Source organism: Heteronotia binoei, chromosome 6 (assembly GCF_032191835.1).
Source record: "Heteronotia binoei isolate CCM8104 ecotype False Entrance Well chromosome 6, APGP_CSIRO_Hbin_v1, whole genome shotgun sequence".
NCBI lineage: Eukaryota > Metazoa > Chordata > Lepidosauria > Squamata > Gekkonidae > Heteronotia > Heteronotia binoei.
Genome location: NC_083228.1, coordinates 144,249,287 through 144,270,446, shown reverse-complemented (window position 1 = coordinate 144,270,446; position 21,160 = coordinate 144,249,287). Strand labels below are relative to the sequence as shown.

Genomic DNA, 21,160 nt, shown 5'->3' with positions numbered 1-21,160 from the left:
CTTTGCATATTAGGCCACACCTCCGTGTTGTAGCCAATCCTCCCGGAGCTTACAGTAGGCCCTGTACCAAGAGCCATGTAAGCTCTTGGAGGATTGGCTGCATCAGGGGTGTGTGGCCTAATATGCGAAGGAGCTCCTGCTAGAATTTGGTTCAGGGAAATAGGGAAGAGAACCATCCAGGGGTGGCTCTGAAACCGTAGCTGCTCTGAAGACCTTTGCGATAGACATCCAAGATGAAAGCCTTTGGAATAACCAGTGTGTTTCTTTTCTTTCCCCTTTCTGGAGAGCCAGTTTGGTGTAGTGGTTAAGTGTGCAGACTCTTATCTGGAAGAACCGGATTTGATTCCCCACTCCTCCACTTGCACCTGCTAGCATGGCCTTGGGTCAGCCATAGCTCTGGCAGAGGTTGTCCTTGAATGGGCAGCTGCTGGGAGAGCCCTCTCCAGCCCCACCCACCTCACAGGGTGTCTGTTGTGGGGGAGGAAGGGAAAGGAGATTGTGAGCCGCTCTGAGACTCTTCGGAGTGGAGGGCGGGATATAAATCCAATATCTTCATCTACCTCACAGGGTGTCTGTTGTGGGGGAGGAAGGGAAAGGAGATTGTGAGCCGCTCTGAGACTCTTTGGAGTGGAGGGCGGGATATAAATCCAATATCTTCATCTACCTCACAGGGTGTCTGTTGTGGGGGAGGAAGGGAAAGGAGATTGTGAGCTGCTCTGAGACTCTTCGGAGTGGAGGGCGGGATATAAATCCAATATCTTCATCTACCTCACAGGGTGTCTGTTGTGGGGGAGGAAGGGAAAGGAGATTGTGAGCCCCTCTGAGACTCTTCGGAGTGGAGGGCGGGATATATAAATCCAGTATCTTCATCTACCTCACAGGGTGTCTGTTGTGGGGGAGGAAGGGAAAGGAGATTGTGAGCCGCTCTGAGACTCTTTGGAGTGGAGGGTGGGATATAAATCCAATATCTTCATCTACCTCACAGGGTGTCTGTTGTGGGGGAGGAAGGGAAAGGAGATTGTGAGCCGCTCTGAGACTCTTTGGAGTGGAGGGCGGGATATAAATCCAATATCTTCATCTACCTCACAGGGCGTCTGTTGTGGGGGAGGAAGGCAAAGGAGGTTGTGAGCCGCTCTGAGACTCTACGGAGTGGAGGGCGGGATATAAATCCAATATCATCATCATCTTCTTCTTCTTCTTCCTCCCAGCGGCCTGTTCTACAGCATCTTCACGGACCAGCTCAAGTGCAATTTGAACGTCATCAACTTGGACCCCGAGGTCAACCCCGAAGGCTTTGGCATCCTCCTGGAGTTCATGTACACCTCCCGCCTCAACTTGCGGGAGAGCAACATCATGGCCGTCATGACCACCGCCCTCTATCTGCAGATGGAACACGTCGTGGATACCTGCCGCAGGCTTCTCAGCTCCAGGTGAGCCGGGCGATGTGGATGAGATCTGAGCGCAAGGGATAACCTCCGCTTTCTAATATTATTCATTGGGAGTACTGTGTCCAGTTCTGATCCCTGTATCTCAAAAAGGGAGGTGGCAAAGCTGGAAAAAGTACAGAGAAGAAGAATTGCAGATTTATACCCCGCCCTTCTCTCTGAATCAGAGGCTCAGAGCGGCTCACAATCTCCTCTATCTTCTCCCCCCACAACAGACACCCTGTGAGGAGGGGGCAGATTTATACCCCGCCCTTCTCCCTGAATCAGAGACTCAGAGCGGCTCACAATCTCCTCTATCTTCTCCCCCCACAACAGACACCCTGTGAGGTGGGGGCAGATTTATACCCCGCCCTTCTCCCTGAATCAGAGGCTCAGAGCGGCTCACAATCTCCTCTATCTTCTCCCCCCACAACAGACACCCTTTGAGGTGGGGGCAGATTTATACCCCGCCCTTCTCCCTGAATCAGAGACTCAGAGCGGCTCACAATCTCCTCTATCTTCTCCCCCCACAACAGACACCCTGTGAGGTGGGGGCAGATTTATACCCCGCCCTTCTCCCTGAATCAGAGACTCAGAGCGGCTCACAATCTCCTCTATCTTCTCCCCCCACAACAGACACCCTGTGAGGTGGGGGCAGATTTATACCCCGCCCTTCTCCCTGAATCAGAGGCTCAGAGCGGCTCACAATCTCCTCTATCTTCTCCCCCCACAACAGACACCCTTTGAGGTGGGGGCAGATTTATACCCCGCCCTTCTCCCTGAATCAGAGACTCAGAGCGGCTCACAATCTCCTCTATCTTCTCCCCCCACAACAGACACCCTGTGAGGTGGGGGCAGATTTATACCCCGCCCTTCTCCTTGAATCAGAGACTCAGAGCGGCTCACAATCTCCTCTGTCTTCTCCCCCCACAAAAGACACCCTGTGAGGTGGGGGCAGATTTATACCCCGCCCTTCTCCTTGAATCAGAGACTCAGAGCGGCTCACAATCTCCTCTATCTTCTCTCCCCACAAAAGACACCCTGTGAGGTGGGTGGGGCTGAGCGGGCTCTCACAGCAGCTGCCCTTTCAAGGACAACCTCTGCCAGAGCGATGGCTGACCCAAGGCCATTCCAGCAGGTGCAAGTGGAGGAGTGGGGAATCAAACCCAGTTCTCCCAGATAAGATTCCACACATTTAAGCACTACACCAAACTGGCTCTCTTACACCAAACTGGAGGAGGGCAACCAAGATGATTTAAGATCTATGGGTCTTAGCGAACCATATGCTGAACATGAGTCAGCGGTATGATGCGGCGGCTAAAAAGGCCAATGCAGTTTTGGGCTATATCAACAGAAATATAGTGTCCAGATCATGTGAGCCACAGTGAGGGTTCACTATCTATGTATTAATGCAACATCTCTCTCTCTCTTTCTCCCTGTGTGTTCAGCGAGGCAGAGATGATGTCTGCTGTGAAAACTCCCCGGGAAGAGTTCTTGGCGAGTCGGATGCTGAGTCATCCCGAGATGATGGCGTACCGGACCAGGGACATGTCAGAGAACGGCATGCCTCTTCGAAACGGGCCCGTTTGCGATGGGCGAGCCTTTCCCACGAGCTTGTACAGCGGCCTGTCCGGGTCGCCCCTCTCCTACACTGGATACAGCCCCCTGCCTGTCAACGGCTACCTTTTCTCCGACGAAGAACTGAGAGAGTCGAGAATGCCCTTGTCGGACGTTTCGAGAGCCAACTTGTTCCCGCGGGAGCGGCCGCTGCCCTGCAACACCTCCCGGGCCGGCGCCCCCGAATACACCCGACCCGTCGCCGACGCCTGCCCCAACGCGTGCCACGCCGCCGTCTACTCCCCGAAAGAGGCCGCCGCCGACGAAGTCAAGGGTGACGCGCACTACAGTCCGGGCCCCAAGCCGGCAGCTCCCCTAGCCCGCAATGCCCCCTACTTTGCGTGCGACAAAGTGAGCAAGGAGGAGGAGAAGTCGTCCGGGGAGGAAGAGATGAGCCAGCGCTTTGAGCCGACGAACGCCCCAATGAATCGCAAGGTGCTCACCAGCCCGCAGAGCCCTCAGAAGTCGGACTGCCAACCCAACTCGCCCACCGAGTCCAGCAGCAGCAAGAACGCCCGCATCAGCCAGAGCTCGGGGCCCCCGTCGGCCAAGAGCCCCTCCGACCCCAAGGCCTGCAACTGGAAGAAGTACAAGTTCATTGTGCTCAACTCCCTCAACCAGAGCGCCAAGCAAGAGAGCCCCGACCACAACGAGGCCGGGAGCCTTTCTCCGCGCTCGTATGGGCCCTCCCTGACTTGCCAACAGTCCATGGAGCCGGAGAACATGGATGTGCAATCTCCCAGCAAGATGAGTGTTCATGGGGAAGATTCGACAATCCCCCAGGCGAGCCGGCTCAACAGCATTGTGAACAGGTGAGCGGAAGGGTCAGAGCGGCTCTGCGTTAGAACATAAGAACATAACAGAAACCATGCTGGATCAGGCCAATGGCTCATCCAGTCCAACTCTCTGTGTCACATAAGAACATAAGAGAAGCCATGTTAGATCAGGCCAATGGCCCCTCCAGTCCAACACTCTGTGTCACATAAGAACATAAGAGAAGCTCTGTTGGATCAGGCCAATGGCCCATCCAGTCCAACTCTCTGTGTCACATAAAAACATAAGAGAAGCCATGTTGGATCAGGCCATTGGCCCATACAGTCCAACACTCTGTGTCACATAAGAACATAAGCCATGTTCGATCAGGCCAGTGGCCCATACAGTCCCACACTCTGTGTCACATAAGAACTTAAGAGAAGCCATGTTGGATCAGGCCAATGGCCCATCCAGTCCAACTCTGTGTCACGTAAGAACATAAGAGAAGCCATGTTGGATCAGGCCAGTGGCCCCTCTAGTCCAACACTCTGTGTCATATAAGAACATAAGAGAAGCCCTGTTGGATCAGGCCAATGGCCCCTCCAGTCCAACTCTCTGTATCACATAAGAACATAAGAGAAGCCATGTTGGATCAGGCCGTTGGCCCATCCAGTCCCACACTCTGTGTCACGTAAGAACATAAGAGAAGCCATGTTGGATCAGGCCAGTGGCCCCTCCAGTCCGACACTCTATGTCACATAAGAACATAAGAGAAGCCATGTTGGATCAGGGCAGTGGCCCCTCCAGTCCAACACTCTGTGTCACACAGTGGCCCAAAAATTATATATATATATATATATACACACACTGTGGCTAACAGGAGCTTTTGAGTGGCTTCTGGCCTATGGTGACCCTTTTGACCAGGGGTGTCAAATTCATTTGTTATGAGGGCCGGATCTGCCATAAACGAGACCTTGTCGGGCCGGGCCATGCTGAGCTGGGCCATGCGTGTCCCTATTTAAGATTAGGTGGCAGAGATACAAACTTTATGAAGGACACAGAGGATGAGAACGGACCGGCGTTTGAAGCCGCCCGGGGGACGGGAGGCAGGCGGACCCAAAAAGCGCGTCCCCATGCGCACATCTGCCTGCCGTCCTCGTCCCGGTCCTGTCCCAGGCTGGCCGGGAGCCGGCTCGAAAAGGCACCACTTTCGAACCTTTTTGCCACGGCACCTCTGAGGCGCCTTCCCGGCCATCTGGAAAGCCGGGAGGTGCTCGGAGAGCGCCCAGGGGGACGCGGGCAGGATGCAAGAGCCTTCCAGACGCTCCCTGGGCGCCCACGGCCCGTATCTTTTCTGTGCACTGTCTGGAAACTCCAGGGGGCTTCAAGCCACCCTGAACTGGCCGTCTGGTTTAAGCCAATGAAACACGATTAAAGGGTTTTGGGTTTTTTTTAAAAAAACCCTTGAAATAAAACATGCTTAAAACATTAGCACTTTACGGTCTTAAAAGGTGCTTTCTTTGTATTTCTCCCGGGGAAACCAGAGAACTGGGCAAAGGAAGCTCTGGCTCTTTCCTTCCTTCCCCAGGGGGCCAGGAGGAGCGTCAGCCAATAGAAGGAAAAGAGGCTTGGCTCAGTAGATCTGTTGTGTGATTGAGAATCATAGAATACTAGTGTTGGAAGGGGCCTCCAGGGTCATCTAGTCCAACCCCCTGCACAACGCAGGAAACTCACAAACACCTCCCCCTAAATTCACAGAATCTTCATTGCTGTCAGATGGCCATCTAGCCTCTGTTGAAAAACCTCCAAGGAAGGAGAGCCCACCACCTCCCGAGGAAGCCTGTTCCACTGAAAAAGCTCTCCCTCCCCCCTTCCTCCCCAAGGGAGGAGCCTTAGCCAATGGAGAAAATAGAGGTTTTGCTCTGTAGCTCCTGTGCGACTGAGCAAGCCTGGCCAAGCAAGCTGTGATGCAGAAGGAAGCAAAAGAGAGGGAGAAGGAAGCAGATGACAGCCAGTTGCTCGGGGGGCCTGATGGGAGCCCTTTGGGGGCCAGATTCGGCCCTCCGAGCCACATGTTTGACACCCTTGCCTCTAGCTCATTCTTTGTGAAGATGGAGTGATTTATTTTACTGCAGACGGTTTGGATTCATTTCAGTGCAGACTGTTTGGGAAAAGAGGTTATGTTAAAGTGCCTGCGTGCACTCTTGTCTTTGCTCTGCTAAAGTGCCTGCGTGCACTCTTGTCTTTACTCTGAAAAGTGCCTGCGTGCACTCTTGTCTTTACTCTGCTAAAGTGCCTGCGTGTGCACCATCTGCAGGGTCAGCCCAGGTCTGTATTCGAATGGGAGACCACCCAGGAAGCCCGGGGGTGGGGTGCTAGGCAATGGCCAACCGCCACTCCTCCACTTGCACCTGCTGGAATGGCCGTGGGTCAGCCATAGCTCTGGCAGAGGTTGTCCTTGAAAGGGCAGCTGCTGGGAGAGTCCTCTCCAGCCCCACCCACCTCACAGGGTGTCTGTTGTGGGGGAGGAAAGGAAAGGAGATTGTGAGCCGCTCTGAGACTCTTCAGAGTGGAGGGCCGGATATAAATCCAATATCTTCATCCACCTCACAGGGTGTCTGTTGTGCGGGGGTGGGGGGGGGAGGGAAAGGAGATTGTGAGCCGCTCTGAGACTCTTCGGAGTGGAGGGCAGGATATAAATCCAATATCTTCATCTACCTCAAGGGTGTCTGTTGTGGGGGAGGAAGGGGAAGGAGATTGTGAGCCGCTCTGAGTCTCTGATTCAGGGAGAAGGGCGGGGTATAAATCTGCCCCCACCTCACAGGGTGTCTGTTGTGGGGGAGGAAGGTAAAGGAGATTGTGAGCCGCTCTGAGACTCTTCGGAGTGGAGGGCGGGATATAAATCCAATATCATCATCATCATCTTCACTTCCCTATCCTTCTTGAATCCCTTGAGTGAACTGCCAACTACTTTCTGACTTGAATCTTACCGTTGTGCAAATGTGTCTCTTTGTCGCCCAGGTCCCTCGACGCCTCCCCCCGGAGCATGGAGGGCCAGTCTCCCCTGTATCTCCACTCCTCCAAGTGCAGTTCCTGCGGCTCGCAGTCCCCCCAGCATTCAGAGATGTGCCTTCATACCCCCGGCTCAAACTTTGGAGAAGAGATGGGGGAAACGCGGTCCGAGTACTCCGATTCCAGCTGTGGTGAGTCTTCGCTGGGCCCCCTCTGTCGTTCTGGCTGGCGTCTCTCGGCGTCAAGAAGCCAGGCTCTGGTTTCAGACCGACTCGAAAGTGGAGTCCGTTTCTTTTGATTCCCTCCGTTCCACACGGAGACAGCGTTAGTACTTCCATTTTGTTTCAGCTCCGTTTCCGCTTGGCTTCAGTTTTTTGCAGTCCCAAACTCTTATCGCACTGATTATGGATTGTCACATTTTGTCGATTGTGCTGAGTTGCTGTGTGTACACACAAGAACACATGTGAAGCTGCCTAGGTCCATCAAAGTCGGCATTGTCTACTCAGACTGGTAGCAGCTCTCCAGGGTCTCAGGCGGAGGTCTTTCCCATCACCTGTTACCTGGCCCTTTTACCTTGAGATGCCGGGGATTGAACCTGGGACCTTCTGCATGCCAAGCAGACACTCTACCACTGAGCTGCAGCCCCACTTCATGGCTCTCCCGGGTCTCAGGCTGAGGTCTTTCCCATCACCTCATGCCCGTTCCTTTCAACTGGAGATGCCGGGGATTGAACCTGGGACCTTCTGCATGCCAAGCAGATGCTTTACCACTGAGCCATGGACCCCAAACAGCCCCTTGGTTCATCAAAGTCAGTATTGTCTACTCAGACTGGCAGCTGCTCTCCAGGTTCTCAGGCTGAGGTCTTTCCCATCACCTCCTGCCTGGTCCTTTTAACTGGAGATGCTGGGGATTGAACCTGGGACCTTCTGCACGCCAAGCAGAGGCTCTGCCACTGAGCTATGGCCCTTCTCTATAGCTCTCCAGGGTCTCAGGCTGAGGTCTTTCCCATCCCCTCCTGCCTGGTCCTTTAATTGGAGATGCCCGGCATTGAACCTGGGACCTTCTGCATGCCAAGCAGATGCTCTGTCTCTGAACCACAGGGTCACTCCCCCAAATCTGCCCTGAGTCTCAGCGAAATAACACGGACGGCCACCAATGTCAGAAAATCAGGAGCTGTGGTTCTTGTTTGAAGTCTTAACCTCATTTGAAAATTTAAAGCATTCAAACCTTCCGTTTTCATCCCTGGGTTCTGACCTCTGCAGCAATCCGCCCAACGCACAAAAAAAAAATCTGGCATGTCTTTTCCTCAGGTTGCCTACCCATTGTCATTTGCAGGGTTTCAAAATTTGACACGCGCACGTTCCCGAATTGCAGAACTTGACGTGCGCACGTTCCCGAATTGCAGAATTTGACGTGCGCACGTTCCCGAATTGCAGAATTTGACCTGCGCACGTTCCCGAATTGCAGAATTTGACCTGCGCACGTTCCCGAATTGCAGAATTTGACCTGCGCACGTTCCCGAATTGCAGAATTTGACCTGCGCACGTTCCCGAATTGCAGAATTTGACCTGCGCACGTTCCCGAATTGCAGAATTTGACGTGCGCACGTTCCCGAATTGCAGAATTTGACGTGCCCACGTTCCCGAATTGCAGAATTTGACGTGCCCACGTTCCAGAATTGCAGAATTAGAGCTCCTCCCTTTTAATTTTAAGAAGAGGGTGGTGGAACATTTCACTTTGGAAAGCCAAGGATCTAAATTGGGTTCCCCTTCCTAGCTGGGAACATCTCGATCAGGGAGTTCGTCCAAGTAAATCACAGGGTGCTGTACAAACCGTTCTCGCCAGGCGGGCCACGCTTCGGTCACCATCCGCCACCATGTGTGGGTTGCCGCCGGCCCTCCAGCGCCCCGTCTGGGATTCTGAAGGGTGTTCTTTTTTGGGGGGGGTTCACCTGGAACCCCAGCTCGGGACGCCTTCTCCTGCCCCAGAGCAACGCGGGCATCCTTTTCCGCACCTTTTCCAGGGCTTGCTCATCTCACGCCCCCGTCCCCCCTCTCCCCTCCCCCTCTGTCTCTCGACAGAAAACGGAACCTTTTTCTGCAACGAATGCCACTGCAGGTTTTCCGAAGAGACTTCCCTCAAGAGACACTCCCTCCAAATGCACAGTGACAAGCCCTACAAGTGTGATCGCTGCCAGGCCTCCTTCCGCTACAAAGGGAACCTAGCCAGCCATAAAACCGTCCACACAGGTACGGCCACCGGGGCGGGGAAAGGCACCTTGGTTTGGCCTCTCGGGATGGGCCAGGAAGCAGCGGGGTGGCCAGAGAAGCAGAGGGGCTGCGCCCAGGCTCAGATCTGGGGCCCTCTGTCATCCCACCTGCAAATTGGGCATGGGGCCTAGCTTGCCATGAGAACAGTGAGGAGAAGAGGAGAAGATGATGATATTGGATTTATATCTTGCCCTCCACTCCGAATCTCAGAGTCTCAGAGCAGCTCACAATCTCCTTTCCCTTCCTCCCCCACAACAGACACCCTGGGAGGTGGGTGGGGCTGAGAGAGCTCTCACAGAAGCTGCCCTTTCAAGGACAGAGTCTCAGAGCAGCCTACAATCTCCTTTCCCTTCCTCCCCCACAACAGTCACCCTGGGAGGTGGGTGGGGCTGAGAGAGCTCTCACAGAAGCTGCCCTTTCAAGGACAGAGTCTCAGAGTGGCTCACAATCTCCTTTCCCTTCCTCCCCCACAACAGACACCCTGGGAGCCGGGTGGGGCTGAGAGAGCTCTCACGGAAGCTGCCCTTTCAAGGACAGAGTCTCAGAGTGGCTCACAATCTCCTTTCCCTTCTTCCCCCACAACAGACACCCTGGGAACCGAGTGAGGCTTAGATAGCCCTCACGGAAGCTGCCCTTTCAAGGACAGTCTCTCAGAGTGGCTCACAATCTCCTATCCATTCCTCCCCCACAACAGACACCCTGTGAGGTGGGTAGGACTGAGAGAGCTCTCACGGAAGCTGCCCTTTCAAGGACAGCTTTGTGAGAGCTACGGCTGACCCAAGGGCATTCCAGCAGCTGCACATGGAGGAATGGGGAATCAAACCCGGTTCTCCCAGATGAAAGTGCACGAACTCTTATCTGGGAGAACCGGGTTTGATTCCCCACTCCTCCATGTGCAGCTGCTGGAATGCCCTTGGGTTAGCCGTAGGTCTCGCAGAGCTGTCCTTAAAAGGGCAGCTTCTGGGAGAGCTTTCTCAGCCCCACCTACCTCACAGGATGTCTGTTGTGGGGGAGAAAGGTAAAGGAGATTGTGAGCCACTCTGAGATTCAATGAAGGGCGGGATATAAATCTACTTCTTCTTCTTTTACATATTAGATCACACCCCTCTGATGTAGCCAATCCTCCTGGAGCTTACAGTAGGCCCTGCACGAAGTGCCCTGTAAGCTCCAGGAGGATTGGCTACATCAGGGGGTGTGGCCTAATAGGCAAAGGAGTTCCTGCTACAAAAAAAAACCCTTGAGAGTCAAGGTGGACAGGTTCCATCAGCCCTTCGTAGCCAGCCTGAGAGCATTCAAGAAGAGTGTGGAGGCGCCCTCTCCAGGGGGTTGAGTGTAGCCCTGTGTCTGCTCGTGGAGGGGGAAGGTGGATCGTGCCCTGGCCTTACAAAGCTTTGTCTTCCCCCTTCTCTTTTGTAAAGCACTCTGTGATCTACGGCGACGGCAAGATCTCAAAATTTCTAGTCTTGCTTGCTCAGAGGATGAGGCAAATCAATATGGAGTGCTCCGTGAGGTTTTTTACGAATGCATATGATACCAAAACAATGTTTATACCTAAACTATATTGGGTGGTATTCCAAAAATTCCCTTCGACAAAAAAATTGTACGATGTTCTCTCTTTGTTTCCGGAGCTGCACAAAGTCCCAAGAAATTCCTCAACGGCTGTGACTGCTTCTCAAAACAGGCGTGGCTGCAAACGGACGGTGCTCATGCCCTCTTTCCGGAGCTTCCTTCTTCTGGCAGCTCATCAAAGGGGCTGGCATGTCATAGAAAATTAAATCAAAAGAGTTTGCAGCCCAACATTAGGAAGAACTCCCTGAACGTTAGAGCGGTTCCTCAGTGGAACAGGCTTCCTCGGGAGGTGGTGGGCTCTCCTTCCTTGGAGGTTTTTCAACAGAGGCTAGATGGCCATTTGACAGCAAGGAAGATCCTGTGAATTTAGGGGGAGGCATTTGTGAGTTCCCTGCATTGTGCAGGGGGTTGGACTAGATGGCCCTGGAGGTCCTTTCCAACTCTATGATTTTATAAAACATTATTTTAAACAATATTTTAAATACATATTTTCTTGAGTCTTATTCCCATATATACCCCAGAGAGCACTGCGTTCAGGAAGTCAACATCTGTTATCCATCCCCGGATCGAGGGGGGCCAGACTAAGCTCTTCACGGGCGAGGGCCTTTTTGGTGGCAGCCCCTAATTTACGGAACGCCCTTCCAGAGGCCACGAGAGCCCTGCGGGATCCCTCCCAATTCCGCAGGGCCTGCAAAACCGACCTTTTCCAGCAGGCCTACAGTAACTAATGCGTGAAGAGCTGCCACTAATCTGTCGCTGAATATTACCATCCATCTATCACGGGAGTGGCCAACGGTAGCTCTCCAGATGTTTTTTGCCTACAACTCCCATCAGCCCCAGCCAGGATGGCCAATGGCTGGGGCTGATGGGAGTTGTAGGCAAAAAAAACATCTGGAGAGCTACCGTTGGCCACCCCTGATCTATAAGACACCTAATAGAGCAATACAGAGAATTAAGAGCTATAATGGAGCTGGACCGCCTATGTAAGAAATTACATAGCACCATTTGTAAGTTGTTAAATTATAAATTGCTATATATGTTTTGATTTTATAGCCATAAGGCATTGTTCTTATGGTATTGTGACTGTGAGCTGCCCAAAGTCCGTATGTGGAGTGGGCGGCATGCAAATGCAAGGTAAATAAAAGAAATACACTCTGAGACTATAAGAACATAAGAGAAGCCCTGTTGGATCAGGCCAATGGCCCATCCAGTCCAACACTCTGTGTCACACAGTGGCCAAATTTTTTTATTTATATATACACACACACACACACACACACACTGTGGCTAATAGCCACTGATGGACCTCTGCTCCAAATTTTTTTCTAAACCCCTCTTGAAGGTGGCCATGCTTGTGGCCGCCACCACCTCTGTGGCAGTGAATTCCACATGTTAATCACCCTTTGGGTGAAGAAGTACTTCCTTTTATCCGTTTTAACCTGTCTACTCAGCAATTTTATCGAATGCCCACTAGTTCTTGTACTGTGAGAAAGGGAGAAAAGTACCTCTTTCTCTCCTTTCTCCATCCCATGCATTATCTTGTAAACCTCTATCATGTCACCCCGCAGTCGACGTTTCTCCAAGCGAAAGAGTCCCAAGCGTTTCAACCTTTCTTTATAGGGAAAGTGTTCCAGCCCTCTAATCATTCTAGTTGCCCTTTTCTGGACTTTCTCCAATGCTATAATATCCTTTTTGAGGTGCAGCGACCAGAATGGTACACAGTACTCCAAATGAGACCGCACCATCGATTTAAACAGGGGCATTATGATACTGGCTGATTTGTTTTCAATTCCCTTCCTAATAATTCCCAGCATGGCGTTGGCCTTTTTTATTGGAAACGTACACTGTCTTGACATTTTCAGTGAGTTATCTACCACGACCCCAAGATCTTTCTCTTGGTCAGTCTCTGCCAGTCAGTCTCTATGATTTAGAAGTATTTAAGATGGAGTGGAAAAGTTCAGAAGATACATAGAAAAAGTGGAAAATAAACAGACATTGGACAATTTTTGATAATGACTTAAGTATAAGAGGGAGGAGGATATTAATTTTGGTTCTTTTTAATTAAGGGTACCTTTAATATTAAGATTTTAAGTCTATAACACCAGCGGGAGTCAAGTAACGGGGGGAGGGGTGGGTAGAAAGTAATATATGGGATAGATTAGAAAAGTGATTATTAATGATGTAAGAAAATTTAAAGGATATATGGAGAAAACTTGGAAAGTAAAGAAATATTGGACATTTTTTTAGTTGTAAGAATATATATACGGAACTTTGAGCAATCAGAAGTGCCTTTAGTATGGATTTGAACTTATAACCTCGGGGAAGTCAACATTGGAGGGAGGGGGGATGGAAATGTCATATGGGTTAATGTGAAAAAAGAAAAAATTAAGAAATAGATAAGCTTTGTAACCATATGCTACCAATAAATTGTTTAAAACAAATGATGTAAGAAATTGAAATTTATTACCATATGCTACTAATAACATTGTTTGAAACAAAAATAAAATAAATATACTCCCATGTATACTCACTAAATTATTTCAATGGGCTGTGCTCTTGTCTCCAATGGATGTGGCTCAACACTTCTGTTTGCCCTGAGCTTCCCTTGAAAGAACCAGAGAAGAGAAGCCCAGGGCAAATAAAAATGTTGAGCCAGATTCACTGGAAACAGAAGTGCAGCCTATTGAAATAGTTTACCCCTTTAGTGAGCCGCCTGAAGAAGGAAACTCCGAAAAGAGGACAGAAGCGCAATCCGTTTGCAGCCACACCTCTTTTGGGAAGCGGTCATATCCAGGAGTCATTTTGTAGAAAAAAAGATGGTGGAGCTCATCCAGGGATTGTTACGCAGCTGCACCTCCTATTCAGTGGACAAGGTGGGAAGTAGGAGGTGGAACTGTCAGAAAGGTTCAGGAGCTGTGCTCCGGTGAGCTCCTGCTGAATCCGAGGTCTGGTCATATCCATTTTGGAATTTCTGGGGTCATTTTGGTGCAGTGATTAGGTGCTCGAACTCTTATGTGGGAGAACCGGGTTTGATTCCCCACTCCTCCACTTGCACCTGCTGGGATGGCCTTGGGTCAGCCATAGCTCTGGCAGAGTTGTCCTTGAAAGGACAGCTGCTGTGAGAGCCCTCTCAGCCCCACCCACCTCACAGGGCTTCTGTTGTGGGGAGAGAAGATATAGGAGATTGTGAGCCGCTCTGAGTCTCTGATTCAGGGAGAAGGGCGGGGTATAAATCTGCCCCCACCTCATAGGGTGTCTGTTGTGGGGGGAGAAGATAGAGGAGATTGTGAGCCACTCTGAGTCTCTGATTCAGGGAGAAGGGCGGGGTATAAATCTGCCCCCACCTCATAGGGTGTCTGTTGTGGAAGGAGAAGATATAGGAGATTGTAAGCCGCTCTGAGTCTCTGATTCAGGGAGATGGGCAGGGTATAAATCTGCCCCCACCTCACAGGGTGTCTGTTGTGAGGGGAGAAGATGTAGGAGATTGTAAGCCGCTCTAAGTCTCTGATTCAGGGAGAAGGACGGGGTATAAATCTGCAATTCTTCTTCTTCTTGGGTTTTGTTTAGCTCTGCAAAGAAAGAGAGAACGTTGTACAGTTTTTTGTCAAAGGGAATTTTTGGAATGCCACTAAATATTGTTTAGTAAAAAATTGTTTTGGTATCATATGAATTTGTAAAAACCCTCACAGAGTGTTCTGTATTTATTTGCCTATTTATACCCGTGAGCTCTTTATCTTGACATGGTCAAATGACGGGGCAGGAAGTCCTTCCCCCCGTTGAGAAACCTTCATCTCAGCTGCTGAGAAACAGGGCATGATTTGTGTGTGTGTGTTTTTAATGAGGAACTTAAGAACATAAGAGAAGCCATGTTGGATCAGGCCAATGGCCCATCCAGTCCAACACTCTGTGTCACACAGTGGCCAAAAAACCAGGTGCCATCAGGAGGTCCACCAGTGGGGCCAGGATTCTAGAAGCCCTCCCAGTATGCCTCCCCCAAGCACCCAGAATACAGAGAACATAAGAGAAGCCATGTTGGATCAGGCCAATGGCCCATCCAGTCCAACACTCTTTGTCACACAGTGGCCAAAAAAATCCAGTTGCCATCAGGAGGTCCACCAGTGGGGCCAGGACACTAGAAGCCCTCCCACTGTGCCCCCCCCAAGCACCCAGAATACAGAGCATCCCTGCCCCAGACCAGAGAGTTTCAACAATACGCTGTGGCTGATAGCCACTGCTGGACCTTTGCTCCAGATGTTCATCCAATCCCCTCTTGAAGCTGTTTGTGCATATAGCTGCCACCACATCCTGTGGCAGTGAATTCCACGTGTTAATCACCTTTTGGATGAAGGACTTCCTTTTATCCATTCTAACCCGACTGCTCAGCAATTTCATCGGATGCCCACGAGTTCTTGTATTGTGAGAAAGGGAGAAAAGGACTTTTTTCTCTGCCTTCTCCATCGCAGGCATAATCTCGTCAACCTCGATCACGCCACCCCTCAGTCGACATTTCTCCAAGCTGAAGTGCCCCCAAGCGCTTTAACCTTTCTTGGGTTACAAGAAATGCAAGAAGTTGGGTTACAAAGACCCCACAAATCCCTCTTAAAATATCCTGGGTCCTAAATACATACACAACTCTGATGGGGCTTTGAGCTTCGGGAGGGAACTCTCCTGGGGATATTGCCCTCCACATCTCCGGCGCTAAGCGGGCTCTCTTTCATTGCTCCCGACAGGCGAGAAACCCTACCGGTGCGGCATTTGCGGGGCCCAGTTCAACCGGCCAGCCAACCTGAAGACTCACACACGGATCCACTCCGGAGAGAAGCCGTACAAGTGCGAGACCTGCGGCGCGAGATTCGTCCAGGTTTGTGTGTGTGGGTTTTTAAGATGCTTGAGAGGTGGAAGGACTCTTGGGGGAGGGGGAAAACGTCCATCCTTCCAGTCTTGTCTGCTGAGACCAGGTGATAGAACACCGGCTAGGCTCCTGTAAGGGTCAGATCAGTGCTTCCTCTAAACTTTGGAGTCTTGTGAGCAAAAATTCTACTCGGTGAGCTGCTGGCGTTAAAAGTTGTGAACTAATTTCAACCAATGGGTTGAAATGAAATCGAAAGAGTTTTCCGGCTCAACATGAGGAAGAACTTCCTGACCGTTAGAGGGATTCCTCAGTGGAACAGGCTTCCTCGGGAGGTGGTGGGCTCTCCTTCCTTGGAGGTTTTTCAACAGAGGCTGGATGGCCATCTGACAGCGATGAGGATCCTGTGAATTTAGGGGGAAATGTTTGTGAGTTTCCTGCATTGTGCAGGGGGTTGGACTAGATGACCGTAGAGATCCCTTCAAACTCTATGATTCTGAGTGGTGACATGAGCGGTGAGGGGTCTAGAGAGCAAGTCCTATGAGGAAAGGTTGAAGTTGCTGAGGATGTTTAGCCTGGAGAGGAGGCGGCTGAGAGGTGATCTGATCACCATCTTCAAGTACTTGAAGGGCTGTCCTATAGAGGATGGTGTGGAATTGTTTTCTGTGGCTCCAGAAGGTCGAACCAAAACCAGTGGGTTGAAATTAGATCAGAAGAGTTTCCAGCTCAACATTAGGAAGAACTTCCTGACTGTTAGAGCGGTTCCTCAGTGGAACAGGCTTCCTCGGGAGGTGGTGGGCTCTCCTTCCTTGGAGGTTTTTCAACAGAGGCTAGATGGCCATCTGACAGCCATGAAGATCCTGTGAATTTAGGGGGAGGCGTTTGTGAGTTTCCTGCATTGTGCAGGGGGTTGGACCAGATGACCCTGGAGGTCCCTTCCAACTCTAGGATTCTAAGGAATACCAGGGGCCTGACACAGGCGCAACCACCTCTGAATGACTTGAAAACCCTGGAGCAGTAGTGTCAAACTCATTTATCTGGCATAAATGAGATCTTATTGGGCCGGGCCATGATAAGAGTCTGCGCACTTAACCATGACACCAAAATAAAGTGCACAATTGTACATTGTACATGGCGCATAGTGTTAAAGCTGCAGCACTGCAGTTTTAAGCTCTGCTCACGACCTGAGTTCGATCCCCGGTGGAAGCTGGGTTTTAAGGTCGCCGGCTCGAGGTTGACTCAGCCTTCCATCCTTCCGAGGTCGGTCAAATGAGTCCCCAGCTTGCTGGGGAGGAAGTGTAGATGGCTGGGGAAGGCAATGGCAAACCACCCCGTAAAAAGTCTGCAGTGAAAACGTTGTGAAAGCAACGTCATCCCAGAGTCGGAAACGACTGGCGCTTGCACAGGGGACTACCTTGACCTTTTTATTTCTGAGTTTCCTGCATTGTGCAGGGGGTTAGACTAGATGACCCTGGAGGTCCCCTTCAACTCTGATTCTGTGATTCTACCGCATCAACTAGCTTGCTCTGGGGCCATTTTTCCTAAGCTTAAGACAAAACGGTGTGAGCCGGGGGGGGGCTAAAAAAACTGTGAGCTAGCTCACACTCACTTAAGCTTAGAAGGAATCCCGGTTCCAACTTTTGTGTGCAACTTGCGTGCCTTGACAGCGCCATTGTTTTGCTAGGTAGCCCATCTCCGCGCCCACGTCCTGATCCACACCGGTGAGAAGCCCTACCCATGTGAGATCTGCGGCACCCGCTTCAGGCACCTCCAGACCCTCAAGAGTCACCTTCGGATCCATACCGGAGAGAAGCCGTACCATGTAAGTCAGCCGTTCGTGTTTTGCTTCTTCTTCTTCTTCTTCCTCTTCTTCTTCTTCCTCCTCTTCTTCTTCCTCTTCTTCCTCCTCTTCTTCTTCCTCTTCTTCTTCCTCTTCTTCTTCTTCTTCCTGTTTTACCGTGAATATAGATTTGGGCGGAGTAGCCACGTTGGTCTGAAGCGGTCCACTTTTCTCAAGGCAGATGACATAATTTGCAATCAACAGGGTGAGACGGCTACGGGTTAGAACAGATAAATGGAAGTCCTTCTTCACCCAAAGTGTGATCAGCGCATGGAATTCACTGCCACAGGAGGTGGTGGCGGCTGCAAGCATAGCCTGCTTCAAGAGGGGATTGGATCAACATCTGGAGCAGAGGTCCATCAGTGGCTGTTAGCTACAGCTTATTGTGGGAACTCTCTTTCTGGGGCAGTGATGCTCTGTATTCTTGGTGCTTGGGGGGGCGGCAACAGTAGGAGGGCTTCTAGTGTTCTGGCCCCACTGATGGACCTCTTGATGGCACCTGGGTTTTGTTTGTTTGTTTGTTTTGGCCACTGTGTGACAGAGTGTTGGACATAAGAACATAAGAGAAGCCATGTTGAATCAGGCCTATGGCCCATCCAATCCAACACTCTGTGTCACATAAGAACATAAGAGAAGCCATGTTGGATCAGGCCTATGGCCCATCCAATCCAACACTCTGTGTCACATAAGAACATAAGAGAAGCCATGTTGGATCAGGCCAGTGGCCCATCCAGTCCAACACTCTGTGTCACACAGTGGCCAAAAAACCCAAGTGCCATCAGGAGGTCCACCAGTTGGACCAGGACACTGGAAGCCCTCCCACTGTTGCTCCTCCCCCCAAGCACCCAGAATACAGAGCATCTCTGCCCCAGACAGAGAGTTCCAACAATACGCTTCGGCTAATAGTCACTGATGGACCTCTGCTCCAGATGTTCATCCAATCCCCTCTTGAAGCTGTCCATGCTTGTAACTGCCACTACCTCCTGTGGCAGTGAATTCCTTTGGGTGAAGGACTTCCTTTTTTCAGTTCTAACCCGACTGCTCAGCAATTTCATGGAGTGCCCACGAGTTCTTGTATTGTGAGAAAGGGAGAAAAGGACTTCTTTCTCTACCTTCTCTATCCCATGCATAATCTTGTAAGCCTCTCTCATGTCACCCCGTAGTCGACGTTTCTTCCAAGCTAAAGAGACCCAAGCATTTTAACCTTTCTTCGTAGGGGAGGTGTTCCGACCCTTTTTTTTTTTTTAAACTCTCAAGTACAATCACCTTGTATCCATCATAGAATTTTGGTGATATCAAAGTAGACAGATGAAAGACAACCAAACAAGAGGGTCTTATCAATATATAAACCAGATAATGCAAGTGCATCTTTCACTATTCAGCAAACAAATATAATAACTAACTATTCGGCAGGGAGAAAGAAAGTTAGAGAGAGAAGCTTCGTCCGCAATAATTTAATAAAAAAATGTAAAAGAACAAGTTAAAAGTAGTAGGATATCTCTATATACCTTGTTTTTCGAAATGTAAAGTGGGTCATTGTCTAATTTATCTCATTCCAGCTGCCCTTTTCTGCACTTTTTCCAATGCTATAATATATTTTTTGAGTCCCACACTCTGTGTCCAAAAGAACATGGATGGGCCATTAGCCAGATCCAACATGGCTTCTCTTGTGTTTTTATGTTCCTGTGTACTGAAACAAGCATCTAAGATTAGACATAATTACAGCCGGACTCTAAGGGATGTGGACGCACACACACACACACACACATGGACACCTCAAGCTGCCTTATACCGAATCAACCCTTGGTCCTTCATGGTCATGACCTTTGACTCAGAGTGGGTGTTTTGTGGCTCTCCAGGGTCTCAGGCTGAGGTCCTTCAGACCTTACTGGTCCTTTTAACTGGAGATGCCAGGGATTGAACCTGGGACCTTCTGCGTGCCAAGCAGACACTCTACCACTGAGCTAGGGCCCCACTTCATGGCTCTCCAGGGTCTCAGGCTGAGGTCCTTCAGACCTTACTGGTCCTTTTAACTGGAGATGCTGGGGATTGAACCTGGGACCTTCTGCGTGCCAAGCAGACACTCTGCCACTGAGCTACAGCCCCACTTCATGGCTCTCCAGGGTCTCAGGCTGAGGTCTTTCCCATCACCTCCTGCCTGGTCCTTTTAACTGGAGATGCTGGGAATTGATGCCTTTTCCACTGGAGATGCTGGGGACTGATCCTTCTGCATGCCAAGCAGAGGCTCTATCACTGAACCACAACCCATCCTTGATATGTAGTTGTGTCTAGACTTGCACCAGCTCAGTGAGGGGGGCCCACGGAGATAGGATTCTCCCCCAATGAGTTTTGTTCCCCCTACCTTTAAGAAGAATTGCAGATTTCTACCCCGCCCTTCTATCCGAATCAGAGACTCAGAGCGGCTTACAATCTCCTATGTCTTCTCCCCCCACAACAGACACCCTATGAGGTGGGCGAGGCTGAGAGAGCTCTGACAGAAGCTGCCCTTTCAAGGACAGAGTCTCAGAGCAGCTTACAATCTCCTTTATCTTCCTCCCCCACAACAGACACCCTGTGAGGCGGGTGAGGTTGAGGGAGCTCTGACAGAAGCTGCCCTTTCAAGGGCAGAGTCTCAGAGCAGTTTACAATCTCCTTTATCTTCCTCCCCCACAACAGACACCCTGTGAGGCAGGTGAGGTTGAGAGAGCTCTGACAGAAGCTGCCCTTTCAAGGGCAGAGTCTCAGAGCAGCTTACAATCTCCTTTATCTTCCTCCCCCAAAACAGACACCCTGTGAGGCAGGTGAGGTTGAGAGAGCTCTGACAGAAGCTGCCCTTTCAAGGGCAGAGTCTCAGAGCAGTTTACAATCTCCTTTATCTTCCTCCCCCACAACATTCTGTGAGGTGGGTGGGGCTGAGAGGGCTCTCCCAAGCAGCTGCCCTTTCAAGGACAACTCTACGAGAGCTCTGGCTGACCCAAGGCCATTCCAGCAAGTGCAATTGGAGGAGCGGGGTTATCAAACCCGGTTCTTCCAGATAAGAGTCCGCGCACTTAACCACCACACCAAACTGGCTCTCTTTGTAGTAATATCTTTTTTAAAAAAACAACTCTGTATGTATTAGTACCTGACCTTCCTCTCTCTCTCTCTCCCTTCCTCCAGTGTGAAAAGTGCAACTTGCACTTCCGCCACAAAAGTCAACTTCGCCTCCACCTTCGCCAAAAGCACGGGGCCATCACCAACACGAAAGTGCAGTACCGGGTTTCGACAGCAGAGGTCCCTCCAGAGCTCCCTAAGGCTTGCTGAAGACGCCGTGGTCTCGGGGGGGCCGGAATCCAACGTGGGGGGGACGAAGATGGGGACGGACGGGGGTGGGGGGGGCCCCCCGTGTCCAAAGGATACTGATAACACTTTAAGGAAAAAAACAAACCTTTTTTTGTCACACAGTGGAGTGCCTCTATAAGCCCAGAGTGCAGATAGGTGGGGCGGGCGGGGCGGGGGGAAGAAGAAACATAAAATAAACGGGTTTTGTTTTAATTCATTTTTGTTTCCCAGTTATGTGAATCTTTTTAAAGATGCGTAGTCTGATCTACGGTGTGCAGGGGAGAGAGGTCCGCGGAGAGCCTTTCTCGAAAAAATCTGTGCAGTGGAGTTTCAAATTGTTTTCTTTTTAACCCTTCGCCGCCGGAAGTTGAGGAATGTATATCATTTTACGGGAACAAATTTTTATTTCTTTTTATGCAACGCGGGGGGGGGGGGGGGCGTGTTTTTAACGAAAGAGAGCATATAAAGAGATTGTATATGGTATCGAAAGAGGAGAGGGCTTTAA

At 50.7% G+C, this 21,160-nt stretch overlaps 1 protein-coding gene across 2 annotated transcripts in view; it reads left to right on the top strand.

Moving 5' to 3' along the window:
- Positions 1-20,637, top strand: part of BCL6 (BCL6 transcription repressor) — a 53,196-nt gene extending 32,559 nt beyond the window's left edge. The window contains exons 4-10 of one of the 2 annotated variants that reach the window (XM_060242853.1): positions 1,209-1,430; positions 2,873-3,853; positions 6,816-6,997; positions 8,888-9,055; positions 15,376-15,506; positions 17,179-17,316; positions 20,494-20,637. In XM_060242853.1, coding sequence (XP_060098836.1) covers positions 1,209-1,430; positions 2,873-3,853; positions 6,816-6,997; positions 8,888-9,055; positions 15,376-15,506; positions 17,179-17,316; positions 20,494-20,637 — 1,966 coding nt within the window. The remainder of the gene's footprint in view (positions 1-1,208; positions 1,431-2,872; positions 3,854-6,815; positions 6,998-8,887; positions 9,056-15,375; positions 15,507-17,178; positions 17,317-20,493) is intronic. The other variant, XM_060242854.1, reaches the window with a different exon arrangement.
- Positions 20,638-21,160: the final 523 nt, after the last annotated feature.